Raw genomic sequence first — 12,703 nt, forward strand, 5'->3', positions numbered from 1 at the left:
AAGCGCACACTGGTGCGCGCGTACACATGCACACGCAAGTTGTATGCATGACACAGGAACATGCACAGTTCAGACACAACACAATTAGCACACGGTTCTCTCGGAGTATGGAGGCCGAGCCGTGATCGCCTCCAAGCTCCGGGAGATCACGCTGCCGCCGCCCAGGTCTGTGTTCCGTCTCCCCTGCCCGGCGCTTAGGAAGAGACCTTCGTCTTTGATCGTTTGTTTGAGTCGGGAGGAATGCCCAGGCGCTCAGCGCGTGTTGGCACCTGCACCGCGGGTATTGGGTGTCCCTGGAACTCACAACACGGCCCCTAACGGGCCGCCCCGGCAAGCCGAGGGCACATGTGTTCACTGTGGTGTAAAACACGGCGGGGAGGGAGGCATGCTGGCGGGCGTTCCTCATCTCTCTGTTCCCCCACTTCTTGGCTTACAAAACAACCCCTCCTCCCATCGAACCCCGGGGTCACAATAGGAGAGGGGCTCTCGTTTTCCTTCGACAGGTGATTTTTTTTTAAAAAGAAAACGATGTCTGTCAAAGGGCAGCGGCCCCTTCCTTCTTCCTTCGCGGATGAGAGGTGACTGTCACACACGCTGTGACCCGAAACACACCTGACATCAGAGCGCACACACACACACACACACACACACACACACACACACACACACACACACACACACACACACACACACACACACACACACCTTCCAGTCATCAAGAGTGACGCAATGCTTCCAAAAAGACAACGTATACTATCATCATCATATCATATTTACTATGTCCGTTTTTAATCGCAAAAAATTCAGTTTAAAACATCTGTCCGTTTTTACACGTCTTTGTTCTCAGATTTATGCTTGGTGCCTTGTGATGCTCACTGTTAGTTTACCGAAACCATAATGAAGTGGGGAAGTCCATAATTGGTCAAGGTCATACATGACCATATATTGAAAACATGCTACTTTCAATGATTAAGAGCTTTCTTGCTTTGCGGGAAAAGATGAATGCCAAAGTTGTCTGCCATTCCATTCATTTTTGTAATTGTGTGTCGTAACCCTGTTTTACCAGCAGGGGGCCCTGGAGCAGTGTCATAAATCGCCTTCAACTTCATGTTGAGAGCAAACAAACTGGACTTTGGGAAGCAGTTGTTTTACATTTCAGTGCAAGAAGTAAATGCTAAATAATAACAGATAAGTACATGAGGGAGTGACCCATTTACAGGGACAGGCCTTGTAATTCATTACCCTTTTAGTTCAACTTATCACAACACAATTCACCGAGTCACCAGGTGGAACCGAAAAGTCTCTGAAGAAGCCAACAACAATTTGTCATGTGATGTCTCTCCGTCAACGGCATAAATACACAAAAAAAAACGTTCAACAACATGAAGAAGAAAACGGAACACTTTCAAACGCAATCGCGGGGTAATTGTCTTCAACAGCCTGTCAACAGCCTGTAACTCAGAGGGGGACGAGGAGCCCCGCCCCCTCCTGTCCTGTCCAAAAGCTCGTCCGCAGATCATTAACCAATGAGAGGGCAGCTTTGTGAAGCCGGGGAGCGTGTAGGAAGGGTGAAAGCGCCACAAATCAAAGTTCTTTGTCCGTTTCCTCTCTCCTCGCGTCCTCTGGTCTCCCCCTTCTCTCTCCCCTCTCTATCGTCTCTAGTAATATTTTATATTATAACAATAAATAAACTTGGTCCTATGAAGCGCCACAGGTGTGTGTGTGTGTGTGTGTGTGTGTGTGTGTGTGTGCATGAATGTGTGTGTGTATGAAAGGGTCTGTGTGTGTGTGTGTGTGTGTGTGTGTGTGTGTGTGTGTGTGAAAATATTGAGTGTGTCTGTGTTTATGAACGTGCGTGTGTGTATGAAAAGATTGTGTGCGTGTGTTTATGAACGTGCGTGTGTGTATGAAGGATCTTTGTGTGTGTGTGGCTGAGGAGGGAGTCCGTGTGTGTGACTGTAAGGAGGGCGTGTGTGTGTGTGTGTGTATGAAGGATCTTGGTGTATGTGTGTGTGGCTGGCTGTGACGGAGGCGTGTTAGTGTGTGTGTGTGTGTGTGTGTGTGTGTGTGTGTGTGTGTGTGTGTGTGTGTGTGTGTGTGAGGAGGCGCGTCAGTCCTCGGAGGTGACGTCTATGTCCTCTGAGCTGGCCTGCTTGGTGGCCAGGCGCCAGCGGTTGATGTGATGATTCCCCTTCTTCCTCTGCTGCATCTCCGGGCCCTCTTCCTCCAGCTTCTGCCGCTTGTACTTCGTCCTCCGGTTCTGGAACCACACCTTCACCTGGGGACACGGGGGAACACGACCTGTTAGGACCCTGGGAACGCTCGCTGGAACCCCGGTAAGAAACCCTCCTGGAAACACTTTTTAGGTAACCCTAGACCGCGGGTTAGAACCCCTAGTTAGAACCCTGGTTAGCACTCTGATTAGAACACTCGTTACACCTCTTGTGAGAACCCTAGCACACTGGTCAATACCCTCCTTAGAACCCTGGTCCAAATGCTTGTTAGAACCCGGGTAGAACCCGGTTTAAAACTCTTGCTGGAGCCCTGGTTAGAAACCTGGTTAGAACGCTGGTTAGAACCTCCTAGAACCCTGTACAGGTCTGGCCGACCCAGAGCTGTACTGGAGGTAGGAGACACACATTGGTTCATAGTGTGTGGTTATTAACCTCTACCAAGCCTACACCATCTCATAACATCTGCAGCGATGTGCTGCTAGACCCCACCCCCCTCGAGTGGTACTGGATTCCTGATTGGTCGATATCTGAACCACCCGCTGTCATGTCACTACGCAGCGTGACCTGGTGTCACATCGCCGCGCGCATCCTGAAGACCTGGGATCATTCCAGAGAATCAAACCCCCACCCCCATCCCCGGTCCCGCCCCCCACCCTCACCCCCACCCCCACCTCCGCCCGCTGACGAGACAGCTTTATGCATTAGCATATGCTGCTAATTAGCGCTCCTTCCACTATAGAGTGTGGGAACACGTCACGGTATCGGCTGCTGCCGAGGGGGGGGGGGGGGGGGGTAGGGGGGTACTGAGAGGGTACCTCTGTTGCCAGATTGGGCGGGAAATCTGGCCCAATCCGGCAACACTGGCGGGTACCGGGATGTAGACCGGATCCCATTACCGGAGCCGGTGCAGATGCAGGTTTCCCATCCAATCTGGCAACTCTGGGTGCAGCATGCTGAGGGTACTGGGATGTCGACCAAATATGTCCGGTGTACCCTGCACTATTCGGGGCGTAACCCCTTTCTGGAGGGCCGGCGGAGAGGGAGAGGGTGCAAATCCGGTGCCCGATAAAGCGCACCACATCATACCCATGATGCACTGCAAAAGAGCGCACACCAAGTCTCCACCCAACCCAGTCTCCCCCACACCCCTGTCTCCCCCTCCTCCCCAGTCTCCCCCCCCCTCCCTGATTGACCCTGTCACCTGCTCTATAGTGAGCAGGCTTTAACTGTGATTCAGTGTTAGGCTCGGATTATAAATCGCTTATTATCCCTATTTTTTTTTTACCCTTTAGACATTTAACATCGAATCCATACATCTTTTTTTATGTATTATCTATATGCATACATAGATAATATATCTTTGTATTTGTAGCTGTTATGATATAAACACATGTGCATATATTTAATTTCCTCTAGGCTATGTAGTTGTTATGTGTGGCTCTTTAAAATCGCCTTAAGACCCGTGTTTGTCGATTGAATAATTTTCGTTACCTTTCATGATGATTTGTGATTAAATGCCCCTCTTAGCAGTGTGTTTAACCCGAGGTTTGTGTTGACGGTGGAGACTTAACCGCTGACGCAGCTCGGGTGTTGTTATGGCGCTCATTAAGCCGTAATTGACATCTGAACGCCGCATTCAAGTCGAGCAGCGTCGATAATGTTCGCGAACTTGACGGGCTCGTGAAGGTGATGTCGTATGCACCTCCGAACAAACTTCGCAGTAAGCCGTTTCAAAATAAGAGCCCCTTGTAGGCCTAATTGTTTTTGAAACATAACCTCCATTACTACTGTGATTTATGTGATTGTAGTAATAACCATATTTTCACCTGATTTGATGCAGCATTTATCCGTTTATGTTTACCGTTGTGACTTTAATGTTTTATCGGGTGTAATTTTTTTTTAAGTTGGGTGTCTTTCAGACTTCACACATTTAAATAGCCCTGGTGTGCAAATGAATCACCGCCAATTAATTAGACCTGACGCAAATACAATGTATGATTACAGGCCAAATAACAATAATTATCACAAGTTATATTATTGGTAATAGCCTATTAATATCACAATAATTGCATCCCGATAGGAGGCCCATTAAATTTACAAGAATAACCAGCATTTATAAATTGTCACCCGTAGCGATAGGATCCAATATAAAAAAAATGAATGAAAAATTAAACATTTCTAATAAAGAAATTGCATAGCCTAACCACATATTGATACCACTCAAAGCCTAATTCATTTGTATTCGTATTTGTTAAAATGATTTGAATAGACATTATGAAATAATTATTAATTATTACATTAATTGTAGCTGCTCGGGTTTTCCTCGACATTTGTATAGGCTATTTGATCAAATAGACGCGGACAACCGAAATAATCCCTATAATTGAGTACTGTAGGCCTATCTCATTCTGTATAGCCTACAGGACATCATATCTTTCTAGTTACATATTTATCCGCGCTTAATCTTAATAAGAAGAAAGAGGGAAACGCCGGTGCGGGATATGACCCGTCTAGCCGCTATGGATGTTCGTCTCCCGACCGAACTGTTCTGAACGGTTCGAACCCTGGCCCCCAGAACACGTCTGCCGGGAGACAAGCCTCAAAAGCGGCTAGACTGGCGGCTATCCGGGTTTCGAAACAAGAACAGTTAGGCCGGGAAACGAGCATCCATAGCAGCTAGACTGGGTCACCCGCCCGGGCTTGAAACCCCGGGCGGGGGTTCGGACACTGGCCCCAGGCGCGTCAGGGACACCAACTCATTGGCGTCCCTGACGCTTCTCAAACCGCGTGGGCCTCAGAAACAGAATCACAGAACACCAAAATACCACCAAAGCTGATTCTCGCATACCTGGGTCTCGGACAGGCTGAGGCCGTGGGCCAGCTGCTTCCGCTCGGCGCCGACTACGTAGTGGTTCTTCTCGAAGGCCCGCTCCAGCCGCAGCAGCTGCGAGGGCGAGAAAGCCGTGCGGATACGCTTGGGTTTCCGGGCGAAGGGCCCGTGCAGGAGCAGGCCATCCTGGGACACCTCGTTCCCTGAGGGAAAGCGGGGAAGAGAGGTATGGGTTAGGTCTAGTGAGTAGCCTACCCTGGAGCGAGCGAGTGAGTGGTGGAGCCCGGCAGTGGTTTGGATTTGGTCGGGCACCTGGAACCATTGCAGGGCCCCCCGGCTCGATATGTGTGGAGGTTTTAGACATATAGTTTCGATATTTTTGGAGGTTTTTAGACATAGTTTCAATATGTTTGGAGGTTTTTTGCTGTGACTTCACCTGTCTCGATGATCATTAATCAGTTCGTTCTTGGGTTTGGATTTTGCAATACAATCTGTTTGGTTTGATTGGAAAGGTTAGGCCTAAATATCGGACATTATGCCGAGGGACTTAGTCATATTACAACGGTGGAGGGTTAGATTAGATTGAAGTACAGTCTGCACTGCATATATATTTTGACGGCCTACTTTCAGAATACATGTCGACGTTTCGTGTTGTGCTGAGCCGGACTATATCCTCGGAGGGTTACATATTCACCCGAAGGTTCCTTTAATCGAGAACATTAACGTCTAGCCTAATTAAATGCGTTCTCGTGTTATCTCGGCTGGGCTTACTAAATCATTCTTTTTTTGAAACACATTCATGAGGAAATTAATATAATATAATAATAATTTGAAACAATTAATGCATCGCCTAAAATCAGCCCTGATCAAATATCATGTCGTGGGGTTTAATTCTAAATCGATTGTAAAATGTATTCCTTTTGTTGTGGGCCTGTTGCAAAAATAATGTGTACAAATATTTAGTTTTAATCTGCCAAACATAATTTATATCAGACCTCCTAATTCCATTTTTGATATCAGGCATATAATGACGAATAAAATGTAATATATATATATATATATATATATATATATATATATATATATATATATAGATAAACATTAATACTGGAACACTCTTAATACTGGAATAATTTAATATAAATATGATTAATACTCGTATTTTCTGTATGATTTATATGCAACGAAATGATATCCTAAATGATGTCTAACTGAACCATTAATACATTTAGCCTCCAAAGAAAGTCTCGAGGTAGAAACTATAGGCCTACTACAATATATATATATATATATATATATATATATATATATATATATATATATATATATATATATATATATATATATATATTCAAAGGCCTATACAAATGGACACGTTAACCTGTAGGCCTATGTTAAATTTAATTAAAATTACATTATTATTATTATTATCATCATTGTTGTTATTATTATTATTTTGCTTGTTATGATGATTATTATTATTCATTCACCTCTCTCCGCTAAACCCTTAGACGATCACGTCTCACTGGGAGAAAGATCTGGATATTGATCCAGATCTATTGATCCAGATCCACGCAAAACCATGATCCTCTCCCTAACGGCTCGACCGGTGCTTGACCTATGGTCCACGCACGCACGTGGAAAAGCACGCATTTGCGTGGACCATGGGTCGAGTTTAAATCCAACTTGCTCCGTTCAACGCGTCTGCTCGCGCGCCCCTCACCTTGAAACCGGTGGCCGAAGAACCGATTCCGGAGCACCCAGGGGTAGAAGTTGAGCGGGTCCCGGTGCTGGGACCCGAAGAAGTGCGTGGCAGCGGGGTGCTGCAGGTGGGCCGCCCCCCCCAGTGGGTGGTGGCCGTGGGGCGCCATACTCAGCGCGTGGTGGTGGTTCACCGACTCCGGGAAAACGAGCTCCGGGTTCGGGTACAGGGACCGGCCCTGCGGCGCCTGGTACCCGTTCATGAAGGCCTCCGGGGCGGCGCCGAGGTGGGAGTAGCTGAGGGCCGTGGGGCGGACGGGCTCCTCCGGGGAAGCGGGGCTCTCCTTGGCCACCAGGGACTCGATGGTGAAGCAGCGTTTTCCCGCCGCTGAAGAAAACATGGTGCGCTCGTGCGCTCCGGGACGCAGCCTCGAGAGCTCCAGTTGGAAAAGCGCGGAAAGCGCGTGGGTCTTACTTCCGCTTCAGGATTGCAGGAGGTGGACCCCCCCTCCTCTCAGAGACCCATGACGAAGGGGACCGAGTGGCGGCGGGTGGTGTTTGGTTTGGCGGACTGGCTGGCTGACGCGCTGGCTCGAGCTCGTCCGATGTGGTCACCGCTGTGCCTGACTGCGCGAGTCCTACAGATCCATCCAGGGAGAGTCTCGCGCACTCCGACAAGACGTGCGGCAGTGTGAGCAAAACGCGTCCAAACCTCGAGCGTTCACATCTCCTCGGCCGGGGCGCGAGCAGCCAGTGGCGCGCACTGATTGGTCGGCCGCACCTGCCAATGAGTCCCTCCCCTCGAGTAGGCTACCTGCCGCGCTTGGTTGATGTGGTTTGAGCGGGAGCACGCGGGGGCGAGGCGCGTGCATGTCCCTTGAGACGAGCGCAATTCTATTGAAAGCATCAGACAATTGGTTTACTCTTATTATTGAAAATGAAAAGACAATATTGGAGAAACTATTACCGTCGTCGTGAACCAGGCAAGTGGGACGGCCCGGCCTCCGTAGCGGAGAGTTAATTGAATCAGTGTATGAATATAGGATCAGGGGTGATCCTATAGCGGCTCTCTGATTGGTCAATCGTCATTGCTCTAATGTAGTGGGGACATCAGACCCCTGTTTGTTATGTTTAAAGGGTGATCGGGGGTGGATATGCTAGTTTGATAGAGTCCACAAGTGGATAGACCTAAAAGGGCTTAAACTAGCTGACTTCAAAGGGTGAGGCGGTGAATATGTAGAGTTTTGCCACTCTGCGTGTACCCATCTCAGCTGGAGTGGGACGGTTTTCGTAAAGAACAGTTTGATTTTAAGGACGGCGTCAGAGTTTATGAACTGGTTTAGACCGGTGAGTCTGAAGGCTTGGTGCGAAACAGACGTCAGGTTGAAAATACACTGAAAACTAGGACTTTTGGGTCTGATTTAAACCCTTTTAGCAGCGACATAACCCACTACAATAACCTAACAATAATAACACTAATGATCATAATCATAAATATTATTAGTATTATTATCATTATTATAATTTGTACTAGTAGGCTAATATGTTTTTATTGTTATTTGGTTTCAAACATTATTATTATTATTAGTATAGCCTGTTATTAGCAGCCTTGTAAAGGCCTTATAATTAATCCTACTTTGAAAGGACAGTTTAATGAGGCCGTTCACCCCTTCTGCCAAAGGATCCGAACTCTTTCATTCATTCACTCTTCGGGTCATCCGTTCATTCACCCTTTTCAGTTCATCCATTCATTCACTCTTCGGTTCATCCGTTCGTTCACTCTTCGGTTCATCCGTTCGTTCACTCTTCGATTCATCCATTCATTCACTATTTCGGTGCATTCTTTAACTGATCGGTTCATCCGTTCATTCACTCTTCGCTTAGCCGTTGCTTCACGCTCTTGACTCCATGGTAAACCGTCTGGTTGAAGAGGGCAAAGCGTTCATGATGAGATCTGAGATTTGATGTCTCGAGTGAACCTCGGCTCCCCAGCCTGGGTTCCATACCCGCGGGTCTGGGGAGGCGCTGTGGTCCTCATGAATCGCTCCGTGTTGTTGCTTCTCATGGCGCTCAGCGCACGTTAATAATTAGCCAGTTAATGCGCCCGTTTGCGCAGAAGTTGTATTAGAAAATCATTAGCGATGTTTATTATGACCTCAACAAGTTGTTGATGAGGTGTTTAGAGTTAAAGGCCGTTAAACGTCCGGGTCCCGTTCTTACGAGGAGCAGGTTTACCGTGAGGGGGCCGGGGGCCTGGGGCCGGGGGGGGGTCATTAAACGTAGGTCTTCTATATCAATGTTCAACAGGCGTGGACTCGCATGGGCATCGCACACAATATAAAGTTTATAATTAATTAAGTTCAAGTAAAAACTTCAACGTACAAATAAAAAAGACTGAGTTGGTGGAGCTCAGAGATAGATCAGACCACTGAACCGTTCGGATAGACCCAGACTAACAGATAGACCAAGACCACCAAATAGACCCCCAGATAGACCCGGCCGGCCCCAGTACAGCACAGCCTATAGGCATGTAGGGCCATTCATTAGCTGCGAGTCCAGTTGCGTCGCCATAATGAATAAGGTAAATAATGTATATTATTATCCCAGTAGGCCTATGAGATACAATCCAGATCCGATGGTTCTTAACGCAGCACAGTCATTATTAACTGGACTGCTGTGCTGCCTTCCCAGTCATACTTCTCTTAATCTCACGACCATCTTTCCTTATGTGTGTGTGTGTGTGTGTGTGTGTGTGTGTGTGTGTGTGTGTGTGTGTGTGTGTGTGTGTGTGTGTGTGTGTGTGTGTGTGTGTGTGTGTGTGTGTGTGTGTGTGTGTGTGTGTGTGTGTGTGTGTGAGCAGCAGGAATGCGAGCGGAGGAGAGTTTAATGGTGAAACCGGCTGGCCTGTCCGGTGAACCGCATCGTGTCTGGTTAATAAATGTCTAAAGTGGACTGGCATTAACAGATAAAGTGGACCGGTCTACTGCGTGCTCCCCCGGACCAGGTTTAACTCAACCCCCGGGGGGTGAACCGTTGAGGGGTGAGATGGCGTTCCAGGCCCCAGCGGTGAATCAGGAATAGCCTACTTTAGAAGAAAAATAGATCGATACGATACGTGATCACTTTGACACGAAATGCGTCTCATTCTTCATCATCGATTGTCCTCCATGTTGAAAGAAGGCATGATACTGAAGTTCAACTGGTCTCTCTCGGTGGGGGGGTCTGGAGCCGCTGGGTGTTCCCGGTCGTTGTTTATCCAAAGCTTTTATTTATCGGTACGGTGCTTCCCTCTGGTGGCCAATCTGGGACGCAACCGATCTGAAGGAAAGAAACTGATCATTTTTCATTTTTTTTTCATTTTTAAAATGAACCCACTGCTGTAAGGTGATTTGATCATAGCCTTAACTACCCCCCCCCCCCCCTTCCCCCCTGTCAGCCTTTATGAACGATGACGGTTGAGGGTTTTTTAAAGACGTTTTCAAAAAATGTATGCCTCCCGTACATTTCTTACAAAGACACATCCCATAACTCTTCCCATAACGTCTTACGTGTTAACTTCTTAACGTATCAACTTATTGTAACGTCGACTGGTGAATATGAGAAAATGGTTGAGTGTGTTACGGTTAGTGGACGTCTTCTTGGACCCGCTGTGTGGATAACGCCTCAATGCTGCCCCCAACAGCAGCTTCAAATCTCAACGCAGAGTGAAGGACATCGTCCTCCATAACCCGGTCCGATCCCCTGAGGAGGTGGCTCTGCTGCCACCAATACTGCCCCCGATTTAACTTTTTTTAACTTTCAATTTAAACGACGAAATTACAAAGAAGCTCTTATTGTATATTAGGACAATTCATAGGCCTATTTGACTAGGCCTATATGAATCGACAAATGATGGTTATTTAATCGTGGGAGATATTTTAACGTATCATAGGCTAGCCTACTGTTTTACATGCTTAACACACTAGTCGTGTACAGGGGGGTCGAGTAACGAAGTACAAATACTATGTTACCTTACTTAAGTAGACATTTTGGGTCGGTTATAGGCCTACTTTACTGGACTAATTATTTTACTGCCGATGTTGTACTTCTACTCCTTAAAAGGTCAGGCAATTATTTGTACTTTCTGCTTCCTACCTTTAAAAAAATAGCCTCGTTACTCCTATTTCAGCGAGTGCATGCGGAAAGACACACTACGAATTCATCCAAGGCTGATATTTTTCAAAATGTTCGTTGTCAACGAGGTTGTAAACTAGTAATTTATTTGTCAAAATGTATGTTTTTATTCTTCCTACATGTTTACAATCTTGATTCATTCATGCACCGCGGCCGAACTGACACTGAAAACCAGCTGATCGTAGGCTATTTTATTCCTGTAGGCTAACCACATTTCAGTTGCAAAATCTGAGGAAGTTGTTGCAAAATATTGTCAATAAATAACAATAATAACACTGATCATGATAGGCCTAATAATGTAGCCTTATATATAACGCAATTATAAATACGTAGGCGAAAATATGGGTCCCTTCACTATAATGCACTTTTCTAGCCAAAGTTATTAGGGGGGACAAATATATTGTCAGACTTTACTTACGACCTGCAAAAATATTGATCCCCTTTTCATTAGGCTACACTAAAATGCGTTCATTTTCAATGGGATTTAAAGCGGCGGACACAGGTGTATTCCAACATGTTCAACATTAACATTTAATATAACTGTGGCCTAATCTTTTGTCCTTAATGGCATTTTTCCCCTTACACTACCTTTACTTTTATACTTGAAGTAGATTTGAAACCAGTACTTTGACACTTTTACTTGAGTAAAAAGCTTGAGTTGATGCTTCAACTTCTACAGAAGCATTTTTAAACCCTATCTAGGCTACTTCTTGAGTAATGAATGTGAATACTTTTGACGCCTCTGTTCTTGTATAAAATAACCCCTTTCAGTAGCGCTAATATCGCACAATATAGGCCTAGTCTATTTACCATTAGGCTTAACCCATCCCTTATCAGCTTCCTGACAACGAAATGCACTAATTATGACCCATCAACCATCGTATCCTATATCCATCAATGGACATGTCCCGGGTGCCTGACAATCGGAATCAAACTAATTAGGTGTTTAAAACTTTAAATCGTGGTTCGGTAGTCAGGCGGCTGTGAACTCTCGCTCTCACCTTCCTTCATTAATAAACTAATTGGTCGTTTTGTCTCGCGTTAGCTGTGTGTGCTCAGCTAATGCGTTCTACTTAAAGAGCTGGAGGTTTTCACCCCATTATAACGAGATGGGAAAAGTAGCACGTCACCGTGTTTGTGCCACCTGCACGAGAAACGGGCGGGACCCCCCTGCGTGGCCCCCAGGATCCGACCCCCCCCCCCTCCCCGCCCCCCTCAGTAAACACGGATGGCTTTGATTTCGGGGAATAAGATGAGTCTCATGTCCTACAGCTGATGTATGCAGAGCAGGCCTCTGCCTTTATTATATCGTTTCCTCTCTCTCTCCTCCTCCTCACCACACCACTTAAAGAACCGAGACGGTCCCGCGACGCTTGAACCAGACACTCGTTTCCATGGAAACGAGGGTCCCCCCCCCCCCCCCCTCATAGACTTCGAGAGACCCCCGAGGGTCTTTAACCGTGTACTCTCTCCTTCGGGGCAGTGTTCCCTTGTTCGCTTTACCTTCCTCGCGGGCAGGAACTGCAAGTTTAAAGATGGTACCCACAAACATTGCGCTTCGGGGGCCCCTGTACTCATTATACTACCGCCCTGCACGGCCCCCGGGACCCCGGCGTTAGAAGTCATTGTGCGGCTCAAACTCGACCTTTTCACGGCCAAACAAAGACGCGACGCCACTTCAAACGGTCGTGATGGAAGTTAATGACTATTAGATGGAGTGGAGTAGAGGGGGCAGCAGCTCTGCAAATAAAATGCAAACAGGGAG

At 46.8% G+C, this 12,703-nt stretch overlaps 1 protein-coding gene across 1 annotated transcript; it reads right to left on the reverse strand.

Annotated features, from left to right (window-relative positions):
* Positions 1 to 696: 696 nt before the first annotated feature.
* Positions 697 to 7,514, reverse strand: emx1 (empty spiracles homeobox 1). Its single transcript, XM_056590899.1, has 3 exons — positions 6,788 to 7,514; positions 5,083 to 5,267; positions 697 to 2,278 (listed from the first exon to the last, which is right to left on the reverse strand). Exons 1-3 carry the CDS (start codon positions 7,164 to 7,166, stop codon positions 2,111 to 2,113), a joined length of 732 nt encoding a protein of 243 aa, XP_056446874.1. The 5' UTR covers positions 7,167 to 7,514; the 3' UTR covers positions 697 to 2,110.
* Between the last annotated feature and the right edge of the window lie 5,189 nt (positions 7,515 to 12,703).

Source organism: Gadus chalcogrammus, chromosome 5, assembly GCF_026213295.1.
Source record: "Gadus chalcogrammus isolate NIFS_2021 chromosome 5, NIFS_Gcha_1.0, whole genome shotgun sequence".
Taxonomy (NCBI): Eukaryota; Metazoa; Chordata; class Actinopteri; order Gadiformes; family Gadidae; genus Gadus; species Gadus chalcogrammus.